The sequence below is a fragment of the Salvelinus sp. IW2-2015 genome, linkage group LG18 (assembly GCF_002910315.2).
Source record: "Salvelinus sp. IW2-2015 linkage group LG18, ASM291031v2, whole genome shotgun sequence".
Classification (NCBI taxonomy): Eukaryota; Metazoa; Chordata; class Actinopteri; order Salmoniformes; family Salmonidae; genus Salvelinus; species Salvelinus sp. IW2-2015.
Genome location: NC_036858.1, coordinates 20,659,068 through 20,679,214, shown reverse-complemented (window position 1 = coordinate 20,679,214; position 20,147 = coordinate 20,659,068). Strand labels below are relative to the sequence as shown.

General features: G+C 40.7%; 1 protein-coding gene across 1 annotated transcript in view; it reads left to right on the top strand.

Annotated features, from left to right (window-relative positions):
• The window catches only part of LOC111977683 (integrin alpha-X), an 86,840-nt gene that overhangs the window by 51,284 nt on the left and 15,409 nt on the right, over positions 1-20,147 (top strand). The window contains 2 exon segments of the mRNA XM_070448383.1: positions 9,937-10,015; positions 10,109-10,207. Coding sequence (XP_070304484.1) covers positions 9,937-10,015; positions 10,109-10,207 — 178 coding nt within the window.

The following is a 20,147-nucleotide window of genomic DNA, read 5'->3' as shown; positions in this document are numbered from 1 at the left end:
GCATTGCAAGCCATATCAGGACCTAACATCAGGACAACTCAGAGTATGCTTGTGGCGAAATCCTGCACGGATTTTGTTCATCTGAAGTAGACTACATTTTCTTCATATTATGTTTCTTTAGACCTGTCTAAAGTAAAGAATGGATTTATTGTGAAGGTGTAGGCTATATTACATGGATTTATTAGACTTTTAAATGTAGATGTTCCAAACGTCTGCTTCAGTGGCTTGTAGGCTATGTCTGGAAGTAAAGGAGATGCTAAATGTGTTTATGTTATTTAACTGTCAATTACCTGAAACTGACAGTTATTTGCTTGACAATCACTGGTGGCCAAAAAACGTGACCGCCACAGCCCTATGTCTGATGAAACTCAGATCGAACTCTTTGGCTTGAATGCAAGCATCACTCTGGAGGAAACCTGGCACCATCCCTACAGTGAAGCATGGTGGTAGCAGCATAATGCTGTGGGGATGTTTTCCAGCGGCTGGGACTGGGAGACTAGTCAGGATAGACGGAAAGATGAACAGAGCAAAGTACAGAGAGATCCGTGATGAAAACCTACTCCAGAGCGCTCAGGACCTCAGACTGGGGCGAAGGTTACATTCCAACAGAACAACGACCCTAAGCACACAGCCAAGACAATGCAGGAGTGGCTTCGGGACAAGTCTCTGAATGTCCTTGAGTGGCCCACCCAGAGCCCAGACTTCAACCTATATTTATACCAGTGGAGGCTGCTGAAGGGAGGACGGCTCATAATAATGGCTGAATGGAGCGATTGGAATGGCATTAAACACATAGAAACCATTCCACTCATTCTGCTCAAGCCATTACTACGAGCCCGTCCTCACCAATTAAGGTGCCACCAATCTTCTTTGATTTATACAGTTTATTGACTTTATCCATCTCGTTTATTTATCCATCTCGAAATTAAAGCTAGACAGTCAGGGAATATTGGAAATTCCAAAAACGATGGTTAAAGACTATCTTTTGCAAATTTTGACAGTGAGACATATACACATTTTCAGTGCGACCCTCCGGACCTTGTGCAGCCACCAGGGCAAACTGAGTTTTACACACCTGAGTTAGAGCATTGATGTATGTGATCCAACTGCAAAATGTTGTTTAAACATTTTTTACACAAATAATGTCTGAGGGACATAAAAGGCCATATATTTGTAGAACGAGCTAGAAGCATGATAATGGAAAATATGGTATGAAAAATAAATAGCACATACCTTTTAATCACAACATAAATGCTGTATTTCACACCAATCTCTTCACTTTGAAAAGTTCACTCGCTCGCGAGTGTGTATTTCCACTAAACAGGATGAGACGGGGTAATGCAGTTACTACAAAATATTGCTAACAAAACATCATAAGACATGATAACTTTATCTGAGTGTGTACCGCACATACCTTGAGGCATTAGCAGTGGAATTCTATCATTTGGCCAAATTTTGTGTTTCTATCAATCCCATAGGAAATGACAAGAAGAGCCTGAGATGAAGGGAAGGAGAATACAATGTTTTTTAAAATATGACTTTAGACTCCTGTAGAAGCCCAGCAAAAAAGTATGTCATACGGACATTAGGCGACATTCCATAAATTCCCTTTGTAGGGTTTCAGTGAGACGTTATCCACTGACCTTCTGAGAACGTTCTATGGACTTTAAAAACATTACGTTATCATTTGGGACCATAAGGGATGTTCAGTAAAGATCCCTGTTTGGTCACAGTATAACGTTCTAAAAAAGGTATTTTGGTGACGACTAGGGAACTTTACAAATAGGTTCTATTTGTTTCTGAAAGGACGTTATCCTTGGGGCGTTCAATGTCAATGATCGCAAGGAGACGTTTCAGGCAGGTCCTGGCCTTCCAACAATAATTAGCGTTAGGAATTTCCCAAGAATGTCACAAAATGAAGAAAAGGATGTTGTGGGCATTGTAACGGTAGCTCCTCCTCTCTTCAACCGAAGAGGAGGAGTAGTGATTGAACCAAGGCGCAGCGGGTTGTGATGACATATTTATTTACAGAAAAGACGAAAACACGAACTTGACTATAAACTAACAAAACAACAAAACGGAGTAGACAAAACTGGACATGCGAACTTACATAAAACGCAGAACTCAGAACAGGAAAATGACTAAACACAAAAGACCGAACTTACAAACAAACCGAACAGTCCCGTATGGTGCGACAAACACTGACACAGGAGACAACCACCCACAACGAACACTGTGAAACAACCTACTATAATATGACTCTCAATTAGAGGAACGCCAAACACCTGCTTCTAATTGAGAGCCATACCAGGCACCCTTAAACCAACATAGAAACAGACAACATAGAATGCCCACCCAAACTCACGTCCTGACCAACTAACACATACAACAACTAACAGAAATAGGTCAGGAACGTGACAGGCATGGTCCTGTGATGTGTTGTCTAGTTCCCAGTTTGTTCGGGGATGTCCCCAAGGACGTTTTAGGACATTCTTAAAACGTTCTGTCATGGTCCTGTTTTTTTTGGTCTAATACCTGGTTTTGTTCCGGAGACGTCCCCAAAGATGGTTAAAGGATGCTCTTAGAATGTACTGTCATGGTTCCCCTGTAGGTTTTTGTCTAGTTCATGGCTTGTTCTGATGTTTTTTTATGTTCCCAAGACATGCATTTTTTCCTGTCATTAGGACGTTGATTTGGTCCCAAAAGGAATGGTCTCTGGGGGACCTTTGTCTAGATCCCTGTAACGGTACAGTACCAGTACGTCACTGAGGACATGTCAGGACTTAGTTTTTTTTACATTCTCAGGACATTACATTTAAACTAATCATTATGACTTTGTGTGATGGTCCCAAGGGAACTTTCTCTGGGGGACCTTGTCTAGTTCCCTCTAAGTTACCAGGACATTTGTTGAGACAATATAGGATATCTCTTCAAGACTATCCTCAGGAACATGTTGTTTTATAAGTAAGTAATGAAAGGAAGAGGGGGTTTGAAGTTAAGTGGGACACTGTTCAGCTAAATATCTGTAAATGACAAAATAAGATGAACTATATAACATGGATCACTTTTAACAGTACTTACATTCAATATGACCCCTTTTGAGATTTGAAACTCATCAACCTTCGGATTTTTGTAACGGCAGATTTCCTCCTTCTTGTCTGAAGAGGAGGTGTAGGGAATCGCGAAACCAAGACGCAGAGTGGAAATGTCCATAATTTTAATTAAAATTAACTTGAACCACTCAATGAACAAAATTAACACAAATAGAGATATCCAACCGAAAACAGTCCGTGTGGCAAACGAATACTAAAACGAATAGACACAAACACCCACGTGAAACACCCGGCTGCCTAAGTAATGATCTCAATCAGGGACAACGATTGACAGCCTTGCCGTCTGATTGAGATATAACCAGGGCCGAACAGCACAAAACCCCAACATAGAAAACACACATAGACAACCACCCAACTCACGCCCCTGACGCATACTAAATAAATACAAAACAAGAAACAAGTAGGAACGTGACCACGATTTTGGAATATACTGATCTTTCTGTGCAACCACAAGATCTGTAGCATTCTCAGAAATCCCCTATACATGTATTGCCTATAACACATCTCTGCAACTTAGCAAAAGAGTGCCAATTGGCACTGGTATTTCAGTTATCAGTTAAATCTGATTATTCTCTAATCGATTTGATTGACCTTTTCTGCAATTTGTGGCTTTTCTGTATAGTTGTCTAATGTTAGTGGGGCATATACTGCTGTTTTAATGTACCCTGAATCACTATGATAAATAAATCGTTTTCTTGAGTGTATTTTTTAACAAGCTTCATTTACTTAGAAGTGCAAACTGTAGGCAATACAGTCAGGCATTGACACAGACAGTGGTGGCATAGCAGGACAATCGGAATGCGGTGAACCAAGAGGTTGTGAGTTCAAATCCCAGTGAGGACATGTTGAATAATACTAACTGTAAAAATGAAAGTACAATGCATTCATGTATGTCAAAGTGTGTAAAATATGTTGAAAACACTGTATGTTAAAAGCCACTGTTTGTGTGTAGGTTACCAACAGACAAAGAGCTGTGAATAGATCAGTAGTTCACAAACAGGGGCTTGATGGCTCGGCAACAGTAACTAGGGGTGATGTGTAATGAAATGAGAGTGTGAACCCCAGGTAGGGGGGTTATAATGTTTTTTTTTGGGGGGGGGACTATCAGGCGACGACGTCCTGATGACTAATACAACTGAATGTCCTGAGAACGTCCTAAAGATCATTCCTACATTTACATTTAAAGTCATTTAGCTGCGCTCTTAATCAGAGCGACTTACAAAATTGGAAAGTTCATACATAATTCATCCCTGGTCCCCGTGGGGAATGAACCCACACCCCTGGCGTTGCAAGCGCCCATGCTCTATCCACTGGGCCACACCGGACACATCCTAAACCGAGGAATGAATCTGACGATCCCAGGAAACATGGAGGGAACTAGACAGAAAGTCTCGCGAGAGGAACATTCCTTTTGTGAACCATCACACATGTCCCGAATGCAGGAAAAATGATATCTTGAGAAAATGTCCTAAAACACGTATTTAGGGAGCATCCCCCGGGAACAAGCCGGGAAACTAGACAAAACCTACAAGGAGCATGACACAATGTTATAGAACATCCTAAAATTGTCCTTGGGGACGCCCCTGTGGTCTTCACTACTTCATTCAGCGGACAGGATTTGCTTAGAATTCTGTGACATTATTTTATATTATTTTATAGTATGAAGAATACAATTGAGAATAGCTGAATAAAATAGAAAGGATATTTTCTCCAAACAATTTGAGACACATGCCGCTATCCTGTGTTGAGCAGTAACAAATAAATAGGTTATACTATATCCTTAATTTATTTAGAGTTATTACAACTTCTTAGGGATCAAATCGCTTTAGCGGGATCGATTTGACAACATCCGGTGAAATGGCAGAGCGCCAAATTCAAATCAAATTGGTCCTTTTGTTCGATTAATTCCGTCGTTATATATCCAAAATGTCCATTTATTTGGCGCGTTTGATCCAGAAAAACACCGGTTCCAACTCGCGCAACATGACTACAAAATATCTCATAAGTTATCTGTAATCTTTGTCCAAACACTTCAAACAACTTTCCTAATACAACTTTAGGTATTTTTTTACGTAAATAATCAATACAATTTAAGATGGGATAAACTGTGTTCAACACCGGAGGAAAACAAAGTGGAGCGAGCTTTTCAGGTCACGCGCCTCTCTCAAACAGTACACTTCACTCGACCCTCGTTCTGAACAGGGCTACTTCTTCATTACACAAAGGAAAAACATCAACCAATTTCTACAGACTGTTGACATCCAGTGGAAGCGATAGGAACTGCAAGCAAGTGCCTTACAAATCCAGATGCCCATAGAAAACCCATTGAAAAGAGAGTGACCTCAAAAAAACATATCCTGGATGGTTTGTCCTCGGAGTTTCGCCTGCCAAATAAGTTCTGTTATACTCACAGACATCATTCAAACAGTTTTAGAAACGTCAGAGGGTTTTCTATCCAAATCTACTAATAATATGCATATCCTAGCTTCTGGGACTGAGTAGCAGGCAGTTTACTTTGGGCACGCTTTTCATCCGGACGTGAAAATACCGCCCCCTAGTTTTAATGTATCTTTAGTTGTTCTACAAACGTTGAGCTATATGTTTTGATTTTTAATACATTGTAAGGCTGCATGATGCTACTCTAATGATGATTTGAAAAAAGTTGCTTGAAAGGCATGAGATCCTTCTTTTTTTTGTGCGGACTCTACACTTCAGTCTCTCATTCACAATTTGACAAGCACTTGATAACGCCTCAAATTCCCTGGCGGCATCCCCTTTGTGTGGCCGTAATGCACCCTAAAAAAAACAGGCTGCAAGTGAAGACAGACACATCYGGGACGCAACTGTTTGTGTCCTTATCCAATTCCGAGGTGCAAATTGAAGATATTGGAAGAACTGTCCACATTTGCATTTCGTCAGCCAACAAGATGAGTAGGCCTAACGAACAGCAAAAGCACTAGCCTATGTCAATCTACTATTCCGCATAGTACAAAAGTTGACATTCTATTCTGTGAGAAATTAATATGGGACTCAACACRTGGATTRGGTTTTATGTAGCAACATTTTACATTGTTGTTTACAAAAGTGTTTTACATTGGATAAAAGCAGAGASTCCGAGCTACAAAATGGTATATCATACACTGCATTTTTCAGGAACAATGGGAAAGTAATTCTGCTTTGAAAGTTGATAAAGTTGTAAATTCACTTTTGAGAAAATGGCCTTTGAATGTTTTGGTATCTAGTGAAGAGATCTTCTTTGTCTACACCCATTCAGCATTGTTCACACCCTCTTAAGCTTTATGCCCACCCATCTCGTTTCGCTGTCGGAGCGTTCAGAGCGCACACTTTGTTTACCTCTGGATAACATGAAAACAGCCTCACCAGCTCTGCTGGCAACAATTTCATTACACTTTTTTGTCTACGTTTACTGACAACGGCCATATTCAACGAGTGTTGTACACTTTAGCTTAAGACATGTAGCTAGCTAGCTAGGTAAACAATGAACCTAGTTAGGTAAACAAAGTGTAAGATCACACATGTCACATAACATTAGCCAGTTAAACAACAATGAACACAGTGCCAAATCATGTCATGACTATATGCTGGTAATATGCTGGGAGCTAACCAACCAGGTTCAATGTTAGCTAAGCTAACATTAGGCTCTAACTAGAAAAGCAAACGGCTCTGGGATATGAATAATAACGTCAGCTAGGGAGCCAGCCAGCTAACGTTGGTTTATTTATTTAGCTTTAAATAAACCACTTTCTGTCAAAATTAGAATCGTTTAATATCTGAAAATGTAGCTAGCTAAAGCTAGACTATCTTACCTGTATACATCATAAAGCATGATGAACGTGTCTCCCTGTCACTATTTCCATGACATGGTTGCCCTTTGTTTGAAGATGTAATCCGGACACATGTGTTTTCTCTATCTCTTTAGCTATCATACTCTAATTCCACTGATTTCAAAACTTGATCCTCCAGAAAGTGGAGAGCAACACTTATGCAGCTCCACTACACAATACATAAAAAAAGTTGCATTCGACAGGATTACCAACACAGACTGACCAGCTCAAATAGACAGAAGACTTCTATATGGCAGACCAATCCGAACTCCTCTATCAGCATGTTCAGCCCGCTCATTATCTCAGCCAATCATGGCTAGTAGGAAGGCTGCTGACTTTTTCTGTGGCTTAACCAACAAGGCTCGTAATTTAACAATTGTATTCGTATTTACAGATGGCATACAATATTGTTATTAAGGCATATGAAAGTTCAAATGTTCGAGAAGGCAATTCTGCCCKAAAAAACGCATTTTGATTAAAAAAGATATTTTTTACGTTCAAATGGCTCTCCTGTGAAGTCGTGACTTGCGACATACGCCTAGTTTCCTGAATCGGGTCACATATTCCAAACATAGTCTGGGACAGTCGTGGGATGCGATAGATCACAAATTAATACAACCACTAGCATCAAAAAAACGTTTTTTACGCGATGTGGCTGACGCAYAGATCAGACCCCTTTAGCTTAAAATGTTGAGAAACTATTAGGCTATTTCTTCACATTATAAGCGGAGCGATGCGCACATGMCAGTAGGCTATGTGCTCCCAAGTGGCACAGCAGTCTAAGGCACTGCATCTCAGTTTTTGAGGTGTCATAACAGACACCCTGGTTCGAATCCTGACTGTATCACAAACGGCCGTCATTATAAATAAGAATTTGTTCTTAAATGACTTGCCAAGTAAAAAAAATAAATTATACTGTATATATAATTAAATGAGCAAATGTTCCATTATCAGGAAAATACCATTATCAAAAGTGACCGCAAATGTGATTATGCATGTAAACACCAGTCTCAACGTCTACAGTGAAGAGGCAACTACGGGATGTTGAGACTGGTGTTTTGCGGGTACTATTTAATGAAGCTGCCAGTTGAGGACTTGTGAGGRGTCTGTTTCTCAAACTAGACACTCTAATGTACTTGTCCTCTTGCTCAACTGTGCACRGGGGCCTCCCACTCTTTCTATTCTGGTTAGAGCCAGTTTGCGCTGWTCTGTGAAGGGAGTAGTACACAGCATTGTACGAGATCTTCAGTTTCTTGGCAATTTCTCGTATGGAATAGCCTTCATTTCTCAGAACAAGACTAGACTGACACACTCTTGGCATTCTCTGAACCAGCTTTACCTGGAATGCTTTTCCAYCAGTCTTGAAGGAGTTCCCACATGCATTTCCTTCACTTTGCGGTCCGACTCATCCCAAACCATCTCAATTTGGTTGAGGTCGGGGGATTGTGGAGGCAAGGTCATCTGATGCAGCACATCTGATCCATCACTCTTCTTCTTGGTAAAATAGACCTTACACAGCCTGGAGGTGTGTCGGGTCATTGTCATGTTGAAAACAAATTTCCCACTAAGTCCAAAACCAGATGGGATGGCGTATCGCTGAAGAATGCTGTGGTAGCCATGCAGTTTAAGTGTGCCTTCAATTCTAAATAAATCACAGACAGTGTCACCAGCAAAGCACCCCCACACCATAACACCTCCTCCTCCATGCTTCACAGTGGGAAATACACATGTGGAGATTATCCATTCACTAACACCGTGTCTCACAAAGACATGGCGGTTGGAACCCAAAATCTCAAATTCAGACTCCAGACCAAAGGACACATTTCCACCGATCTAATGTCCATTGCTCCTGTTTCTTGGCCAAAGCCATTCTCTTCTTCATATTGGTGTCCGTTAGCAGTGCTTTCTTTGCAGCAATTCGACCATGAATGCCTGATTCACGCAGTCTCCTCTGAACAGTTGATGTTGAGATGTGTCTGTTATTTGAACTCTGCGAAGCATTTATTTGGGCTGCAATTTCTGAAGCTGATAACTCTCATGAACTTATCCTCTGCAGCAGAGGTAACTCTGGGTCTTCCATTCCTGTGGTGGTCTTCATGAGAGCCAGTTTCATTATAGAGCTCAATGTTTTTGTGACTGCACTTTCTTGAAATGTTCCGTATTGACTYACCTTCATGTCTTAAAGTAATGATGGATTGTCGTTTCACCTTCCTTATTTGAGCTGTTCTTGCCATAATATGGTATTTTACCAAATAGGGCAATCTTCTGTATACCCCCCTACCTTGTCACAACACAACTGATGGGCTCAAACACATTAAGAAGGAAAGAAATTCCACAAATTCACTTTTAAGAAGGCACACCTGTTAATCGAAATGCATTCCAGTTGACTATTTCATGAAGCTGGTTGAGATAATGCCAAGAGTGTGCAAAGCTGTCATCAAGGCAAAGGGTGACCATTTGAAGAATCTCAAATATAAATTATATTTCGATTCGTTTAACACTTTTTTGGTTACTACATGATTCCATATGTGTTATTTCATAGTTTTGATGTCTTCACTATTATTCGACAATGTAGAAAATAGTAAAAATAAAGAAAANCACAAATTCACTTTTAAGAAGGCACACCTGTTAATCGAAATGCATTCCAGTTGACTATTTCATGAAGCTGGTTGAGATAATGCCAAGAGTGTGCAAAGCTGTCATCAAGGCAAAGGGTGACCATTTGAAGAATCTCAAATATAAATTATATTTCGATTCGTTTAACACTTTTTTGGTTACTACATGATTCCATATGTGTTATTTCATAGTTTTGATGTCTTCACTATTATTCGACAATGTAGAAAATAGTAAAAATAAAGAAAAGCCCTTGAATGAGTAGGTGTTCTTAAACTTTTGACCGGTACTGTATGACTCAGGCTTAATCTAGCCCAGCTGTTTGGAATATTTGTCTCCACTAAATCTTCCCCCCATTTATTTAGAAATGAAGATTCAACGAGTTATGTTAATTTCACTGCCGGGAAAAATGATTTGCAGAAACATGTGAAACAATCCTTTGAGGTAAGGATAATATACTAATACATAGTATTTGTGCCATTTACTTAATATGTCTGAAATGTATAGCATAAATTAAAATACCCCCTTCTTTCTCAGGTTGAAAATTATGAAAGAGGCTTCAATATTACTGTGATAATCAAGGTGCCAYTGAAGCTTGGTGACAAAGACATCTGGGCTGATCCAAAGGGTATACAGGTGAGAAGAGTGGAAAGTATTTTTTTAATCACAACACCCCTACCCTATGCTACTGATTAAAAAATAGGAGAATTGAAGCTTTCTGGAATTGTAAACTTTGTCTAATCTCTCAATATTGAGCGAATTACACCCTGTTAAAATGGGAGTAAGTGGTGAACAGTGATAATGAAGAGACATTTGCAGTACTTKATTTAGCAAATTACAATGTGAAAGCAAATTTTTTTTTTTTATAGCTTGTACAGAAAAAAAAACATTTGGTTTAGCTGCCCGGTGTTCTAGTTTGGCTCTAGGTTGTCTTTTCAGTGTCTCAAACTTTGAAAATGTCTCGGATTYGTAGATACAGTCTATTCGGYAAGTATTCAGATCCCTTGACTTTTTCCACATTCAGTTACATTACAGCCTTATTCTAAAATGTATTAAATCYTTTTTTTCCTCATCAATCTACATACAATACCCCATAATCACTAAGCAAAAARAMWTWTWTMTTTTTTGRAAATGTATAATAAAAAGAAACTGAAATATAACATTTACATAAGTATTCAGAGCCTTCACTCAGTACTTTGTTGAAGCACCTTTGGCAGCGATTACAGCCTCGAGTCTTCTTSGGTATGATGCTACAAGCTTGGCGRACCTGTGGGGAAAAACTTCCCCACAGCATGATGCTGCCACCACCATGCTTAACCGTAGGGACGGTATCAGGTTTCCTCCAGATGTGACGCTTGGCATTCAGGCCAAAGAGTTCAATCTTGGTTTCATAAGACCAGATAATTTTGTCTCGCTACTCTAATGATGATTTGAAAAGTGCTTGAAAGGCAATGGATCCTTCATTTTTTTGTGCGGACTCTACACTTCATCAAGTCTCCATTCACAATTTGAACAAGCACTTAATAACCCTCAAAAATTCCCTGGACCCGCATCCCACTTGTAGTTGGCCTAATGCCACCCTAAAAAAAACAAGGCTGCAAGTAAACAAAACACATTCGGGGACGCCCAACTGTTTAGTGTCCTGATCCAATTCGAGTGACAAAATGAAGATAATGGAAAACTGTCCACATTTGGCATGTCTCAGCCAACCAAGATAATGCAAGTCAGACTCATACAGCACCTGTGAAGCGGAATGCGAAAAACACAAGGCCAAACTCACCTCTTTAGTGTCATTAACTGGCTGACTATTCCGCATCTCGCTAACAAAACGTTGACAGTTCTATTACTTTATGAGACCCAGACTTAATATTAGGGGAAATCAAACACTGGGATTTGGTTTTATGTTAGCAACATTTTACATTTGGTTTACAAAAGGTTTTTACATTGCATACAACCCAGCAGCACCGCTACACGAAAGCATAACAGCCATATGAATGGTTAATCATACATCTGCATTGATTTTACAGAAACCCATATCGTCGTGCAGAGAGAAGTAATCTGGCGCTATTGACATATGAGCTATATGCGACTTATATAAAGATATACTTCCGAAATTAATATTACCATCAATCTATTTGCGTACGTGAAATATCGGCTACTGCTTAGTGTGTAATGTTTATGGAGGGGTTCTATCTAGTAGGTGACCAAACCAACGATCTAATACCGTTGGATTATTGACACTATCAAATAATGACACCAATTCTCCCAGCATTATGAACAGGAAGTGTTCAAACATATACACAGCTACTTAATGTCGTGTGGTCCCATGTCCTCTAACCCTCTACAATTCTCCCGTCTCTCTCCTCCACGAGCTCCCTCGGACCTATCGGACCGTGGGCCCCTGCAGCATGGCCCACCCGTAGTCAGACCTCTCACCGCGACACTACTTTGTAGTTTTGATCCCCGGCATGCAGAAATGGAGGCGTGTCTCTGACAGTGAGGCTAACCACCCATCCCAAGATAGTCAGGCCCCTACGGTACCACTTCCTTCTCTGATCCAGCTTGGGGCCACGCCGCCGGCAAACAATCATGTCTCAATTCTACCAGCGGTATATTATGACGGCCTACGTCCTTCACTAAGGACAGCACAGCGAAGCGCAAGCTGATTCAACGCTGAAGCTAGTGTGGATACGCGACTGTGCCCAGCTCTACAAGACATCAGTCCCACGGAGCTTACAAATCAAAGTCAGTAAACCTCGAGTCTGGAAGTGCTCCTATGAAGAACAAAGATGATCGAAGCAAATGTCGACACACGACGCCGTCACAGAAATGATACATTTAGTCCGACAGAGTTTAAACAAACCAATGAACACACAATCAAGCTAAAGAATCGATCCATAACATTGTTTTCGGATGTACAATCGACCTGATGAAGTGCGGATTTAATAAGTGCTGGGAGCTAAACCAACCCAGCTTGCTAATGGTTTAGACTCTTATAGGGCAAGAGTCCATGCAGGGCGTACTCAAGCAGGAAAGTGCAAACCGTGTCGTGCTTCGGAAAATCAGATATCATGTAATTATACAGTCATATCGTAGGACAGTCAGAACCACAAAAACCAGCCAAGCTAACGTGCCGCACGTGGTGAGCGTTTCAATTTTTATCATCGCAACATCCTAAGCACTTTGATAACCAATCGCAGCCTGTGCTGGCGAGAAGATATAGATATGTAGCTACTCTTTCATCTAACAGCTGAAAATTTTCAGCAACGAGCACTAGAAAGAGCTGCTAGAGGACCTATCGACCCTGCATCCTATACATCAATAATAATAGAGAGAGGCATGAGTGATTAGAAGGAACGTGTTCTTCCCTTGATCCAACTACAAATTTTTCAGCGAGTAAAATCATGATGGCTTCACCACTCTTTAATTGATCTGTGGAAGAGTAAACCGGACGACATGTGTTTTCATCTATCTCTTAGCTATCATACTCTCAATTCAACACTTGATTTTCAAAATAGCGATTGATCCTCCAGAAAGTATGGAAGAGCAACACTGATGCCAGCACCCCAGTACCTACGTACACGTAATACATAAAAAAAGTGCATTCGACAAGGAAATTAGCTCAAAACAGCAATGCATGAACCAGTGCTCAAAAAATAACTAGGAATATCTGATAAAAGTATGGCAGCAACGCAAAAATACACAAGCAAACTACCCTACATTTGTACTACCCTCAGCATTGTGTATGCAAGCAACCGCTCATTATTATCTACACAAGTCCAATCTCTATAGTATCACTAGATCACAGTGAAAGCTCCTTTGTTCTGGAGCGTGTTTCGGTGGTGTCTCTTTTTGCAAACACAAACAGAAGTGCATACAATTATACATTTATAGAACATAATGGGTATAGCTTATTTACCGACAAAAGATCAGGGCAGAAATTTTCATCAAAATTGTTATTAAAGGTCTGAAACATGTGAAAAATATTCAACAATTTGCTGAGAAACGTCGCAATTCTGTCCCATAGAATTAATACGCATTTTGATCTCTACACCACTTGATATCTAAACTATAATTCTATTTTTCACTACGTGTGCTAAAATAGACTACTACCTCGTATAATGCTGGGACACCTTGCCAATTACAATACGCACCTAGACTTCACCTAAGCAATATCGGTGCTGTCACAGTATTCCAAGATGCAATAGTCTGACATAGGTTCGTGTGGGATGCGATAATAAGGCTATATCACCATAATTAATGTACTCAAACAACGCTACTGTCACAACAAATGATAAATTATCAAGGGTTTTTGCACCGTGCGGACTATGCTCAGTCGTCTGTACGTGTCCATGCTCTGAGCATTCCAAGAACCTCCCTCTTTAGTCTTATAAGAGTATATTGCCAGTTCTATATGAAATGTTACTATTTGAGGCGATTGTCCCCTACTGATCAAGTGCGAGGCGACGCAGATACAAATGCGCAGCATCACACAATACGTGCATATCTGGGTGGACCTCCCAGAAGTGGCACAAGCGTCTAAGGCACTGGTGCAAGTTTCAAGTTGTTGAGTTCAACGTAAAACTACTGTCGTTCTATCACACAGAGACTAATCCCTCAGTGTCCATCGTCAAACTTCTCGACTATTTGCGACAAAATTTCAGTCCAGTCTAGACATGAGTATTCCCCAGATAGGCATCGAGCCAAAAACAATTGGCATCATTCCAAAGGAAAGTTCGAGTCTCTACGAAATGTCATTTCGATACTGGTGCTTTATGGACCCGCTTCTAGGGCCTCATTCGTAAATATATAATTTTGTTCTGAACATGGGACTCTGCAAGTAAATCAAGAAAAAGACGTGACACTTTGAGCATATCTTGTAATACAATCTACACAATTAATTATTGAGTGAGCAATTTTCTCTATCTTCATAAGTGGTAGATTCAATATATCTCAATTTATCAAAAAAATCCTGCAGAACAATTACGTATTATTGAAAATGGCAATGTATATCCCATATTGCTCCAACTTGAAGATACGTAATCAATATAGCAGGTAGAGGCCAACTACGGGATGTTGAGATCTGAGGATACACGTGTTTGCCCTGTGGTGATAGGCCACTAATGCTGCGCATTTGGAAACCCAACCTAACACATCAAAACCTAACGTGGCGACTTGTTTTGCCTACCCAAGATTCCTTCAATTGTTAACTCGGTACTAATTTAGGTATGAAGCTGCCAGTTTGAGACTTGTTTATAGGTGAGTACGTTTCCTCCTAGAAAACACCTAAGATCACTAATGTCTATTACCCTATGTCCTCCTGCTTCAACATTGTGCTAACCGGCGCGCTTCAACACTACGTTTTCTGTATTTTCCCTGCAGTTTCCGAGCCAAGTGTATCGCACGCCATATACATTACAATGAGATGTAAATGGACGCACTAAGTACCACAGCAATTGTACGAGATCTTCAGTTTCTGGCAAATTTCTCGATATATGGAAATGAACGTCTCTCATTTCTGCGAGAGAAACAAGACAAATAGAACAGAGCACCACATCTTTGCTATTCTCGTGCATAACCACCAATTTTACCGGAAGGCCGTTTCATCCAGCAGATCTTCTAAGTTATTTCCACAACACATGCAAATCACCCTTCAACTCTGTGCGTCCGACCCTACATCCAATACCCCATAGCTCACACATATTTTTGAACGTTCAATCTGGGTCTGAGGCGCATTGTGGAGTGCAACGATTGCATTCTAGATGGCGAGCCACCTATCATGGATCCATCACTCTATCTCTACTTGTGATAATACATTCACTACACTTCATATCTCTATCTCTAGTCCTTGAGGTTATCAGTATGTTGGTTATGATTGGCTTACAGGTTCGTCATTTGTCGATGTTTGAAAACCAAATTATCCCACGTAATCAAAACCAGATGCGGATGAGCGATACGACACTGAAAATGGCATTCTGTATTAGCGTTGAGCACACATGAGCACCAGAGTTTATAAAAACGCGCTAAGCCATTCTATATGCAATAACAATAAAATCTATACTAGTGGAACAGCTGTGTACTTACCCAGAGGTTCAAAGCACCCCCACCACATAACACCGCCTCCCTCCATGTCCTCAACAGAATGGGGGACAAAATAACTACAGATCAATTGAAATGGTTAAGTGAGATTATCCAATTTTCCAAACACCCCTCGAAGTGCTAATGTGAATTTCATCACGGACTTAAGCATGCTCACCCAAAAAGACATGCCGCGCGATGAGGCAACCAAATAAGTGGTGCTGCAAGCAGTTTCAGAGCGGTTCGCGAGAACACAAAGGATCAGGGCGATTCCTCCAACCACTTGGAGCCCCAGACGGCCATCAGCCGAACCATATATAAATATGGTCTCATTTTTAGCCACAATCGCGAAATGGACTTTTATTAGACCTCAGGAACCAAATAGACCTCAGTTACATCACTTTTCCATACTAGACTGGCCAATTGGTGTCCGTGCTGCATGCTGTCCCTATATCGATCCCGTGCCAGGCGATGATAAATATCGGACCCCAGTGAGAATTGGCGCGTATGGATTCCACGCGAGAGTCCTCCTGCTGCGTCGACAGGTGGAAATGTGAGGATTGTTATCACGAGTTATTGAGAAATCTCTGCGTACGATTGTGAGGCCAGTTTAAACGCCCTAATTCATGCCAAAGGTCTCTGCTGCCAATTAATATACTGCAGAGGCGGACGATATCTGATCGGCAGTGCATTAAACTTGGAGACACTCGAGTAGCCAAGGCAAGATAACACGTATTAATTATCTTAACCGTGCCGCGGAGACACTCCCTATTTCTGCTGTTGGATCATTCTCTGGCCTTCAAGTTCGAGCATAGCCAGATATTATCATTTATGAGCAACCGCAATGTTTTTGTGGATCTGGCATCCCTCCTTATATACATTGCTTATATCAGATCAATGTTCCGGGCCATTTGTGTGGTACTATGAGTGATCTCTGTACACTGATAACACTACTAACACATTATGTTAGAATAGAGTGTATTTTCGTGTCTCTATCCTTTCTCTATATTGTCTATGCGCACGACGCGCATCTAAGCACATTAAGCTTAACTGCTGTGTATAGATGATCATGCCTAGTTTATATCAGTTCTTCACCAAAATATAGGGCAAATTATGCTCCCACCACCGTATACTCTCTCCCACTTACCTTGTTCACAATCGAGGCAAATGCTAGTTCATACTTTTGGGCTTCAATGACAACATATTAAGAAGGGACGAAAGGAGGAGAAGTTACACCCACTGTACATCACTTACACAACGTGTGTATTTAATGATAAGACACACAAACCTTGGTAGTGCATACAGCAATGACAATTCTCTAGGATGTGAGAGATATCATATTATCAGTGAATTTTCTGGTGGTTAAGAATATGACCAAGATGTGAGTCGCAAATTTAGCTCTTGGTCAACCTTATATATTTCAGTGCAACAAGTGAAATCGAGTACGGCGAGTATTTCGGGTAAAACAGGAATCTTCACAATAACATGAGACATGCTGAATTTTAACTATCCATTTTTTTGCGTTACTATTACTGATCTATGTTTTATGGAAATGCACGTTTTAACACATGAGTTCCATAGGTGAAGCTAGTTATTTACATAAGGATTTGATGTACCTTTTCAGTCTATTATGATACGACAATGTCGTAGAAAAAAATTTTATGCACAAAGAGAAATAAAGATAAATAACTGCGCTACAGGTAGATATGTGCTATGTTACATGGGATTCTTTGACCAGTCCCAGTTCCGCGTATGCTAAAGCTATTAGACTCCAGACGCGCCTTTTCTCAAATTTCTCTCGACCACAGACAGTTCACTCGAGAGCATTCTGTGAACCATCCGAGAAAACTACACTATCGTCTCTCCCCACAACGGCCACCATATATTATGTTCAGAAAGAAGATTCAACGAGTGGTTAGTAGTTAGCTTCACGACAAGGCGCTCTGAGAGGTTATGATAAAACAGATAAAGTGAGTTAGCAGAACATCTGTGAAACAATCCTTGGCAAAAGGAGGGGATGTACTAGGATAAATGAGACATCAGAGTCGAGCGATAGTCATTTGTGACCAATTTACTCTTGAATATGTCTGTAAATCGTATAGGGCGATATAATTAATAATGTACCCCCTTCTTCTTCATGAGCTTTAGAAAATTATAAAGAGACTTCAATTATTACATGTGATAATCCAACACGGCCAGTGAAGCTTGGCGACAACAAGCGACATCTGGGCCGCTGATCCAAAGGGTGTGACCTCAGCCCATACAAGTACATGCTAGTTTTTCGTGAGAATGAAGCAGAGAGGAGATTACATCGGATAGTCTCATTTCTTCTAGGAGAGGTTCAGCTGCAATACCGAGCGCCGGGCGTTGGCTCGCATGACGATCGCCTTCCTGTGTGAATCTCTGCCCTCACTCCTGAGTAAATATGAGGAATAGATTGACTAGATTTGTGAATGTCTATATTTCTTGAGAGAGTTGAATTATTAGAAGGATTAAAGAAAAGACGTTGTCTGAATAATACTATAAATCCAAAGATTGGATAGCGCAATAAGTAAAGCTACCCGTGGTTTGCATAAAAAGTAGTGAGGTTAGCTGTATGTATTAATCGAAAGTAATAAGATGAATGTCAGTAAAACAAAGTATGATAATGAAGAGACATTTGACACTATATGTACTTTTCTGATTTAAGCAAATTACAATGTGCAAAGCAAAATTTTTTTTTTAATATAGCTTGATACAAAAAAAAAAACATATGGTTTAGTATAACAATACGTCCCCGGAGATTTTGTGCGTCTGAGGTGTGGGCTCCTTACATGAGTAAGTCCTGCCTTCTCCGATCTGTCTCCAAGTGTCGTCCAGTAACTATTGAGTGCGTGAGAAGTATGAGACCGTGCCTTAGAGGTAGTAAGAACGAGCGCTCATAGAATACCCAACCAAGGCTAGCGTAATTCAGCACTCCCCTTGCACATCAGCCACAACTATGTCCTACACTCTCCCTCTTACAAATAACAAGGCAAACTTTATTCTAAAATGTATTAAATCATTTTTTTCCTCATCAATCTACATACAATACCCCATAATCACAAGCAAAAACAGTTTTTTTTTTTGTAAATGTATAATAAAAAGAAACTGAAATATAACATTTACATAAGTATTCAGAGCCTTCACTCAGTACTTTGTTGAAGCACCTTTGGCAGCGATTACAGCCTCGAGTCTTCTTCGTATGATGCTACAAGCTTGGCGCACCTGTGGGGAAAAACTTCCCCACAGCATGATGCTGCCACCACCATGCTTAACCCTAGGGACGGTATCAGGTTTCCTCCAGATGTGACGCTTGGCATTCAGCAAAGAGTTCAATCTTGGTTTCATAAGACCAGATAATTTTGTCTCTCATGGTCTGAGAGTCCTTTAGGTGCCTTTTGGCAAACTCCAAGATGACTCATGTGCATTTTACTGAGGAGTGGCTTCCATCGAGCAGCTCCACCATAAAGGCCTGATTGGTCGTGCTGCAGAGATGGTTGTCATTCTGGAAGTTCTCCCATCTCCACATAGGAACTCTAAAGCTCTGTCAGAGTGACCATCGGGTTCTTAGTCACCTCCCTGACCAAGGCCCTTCTCCCCGATTGCTCTTGCAAGAGTGTTGGTGGTGACAAAATTTCTTCCATTTAAGAATGATGGAAGCCACTGTGAAGTTGGGGACCTTCAATGCTGCAGAAATTTTTGGGTACCCTTCACAAGATCTGCACCTCGACACAATCCTGTCTCGGAGCGCTACAGACAATTCCTTCGACCGAAAAACGGCTTGGTTTTTGCTCTGACATACATTTCAACAGTGGTGCCTTTCCAAATCATGTCCAATCAATTGAATTTACCACAGGTGGATTGCAATCAAGTTGTAGAAGCATCTCAAGCATGATCAATGGAAACAGGATGCACCTGAGATCAATTTCAAGTCTCATAGCAAAGGGTATGAATACTTATGTAAATAAAGTATTTCTGTTTTTTTATACATTTGCAAACATTTCTAAAACCTGTTTTCACTTTGTCATTACGGGGTATTGTGTGTAAAGATACCCGCAAAACACCAGTCTCAACATCAGCATTGAAGAGGCGACTCCGGGATGCTGGCCTTCTAGGCAAAGTTGCAAGAAAAAAGCCATATCTCAGACTGGCCAATAAAACGATAAGATTGAGATGGCAAAAGAACACAGACACTGGACAGAGGAACTCTGCCTAGAAGGCCAGCATCCCGGAGTCGCCTCTACACCGTTGATGTTGAGACTGGTGTTTTGCAGGTACTACTTAATGAAGCTGCCCGTTGAGGACTTGTGAGGCATCTGTTTCTCAAACTAGATGCCTCACACGCACCGGCGTCTCCCACTCCTTCTATTCTGTTAGGCCTGCTTGTGCTGTTCTGGAAGGAGTAGTACACAGCATTGTACGAGATTTTGTTTTATTGGCAATTTCTCGCATGAAATAGCCTTCATTTCTCAAAACA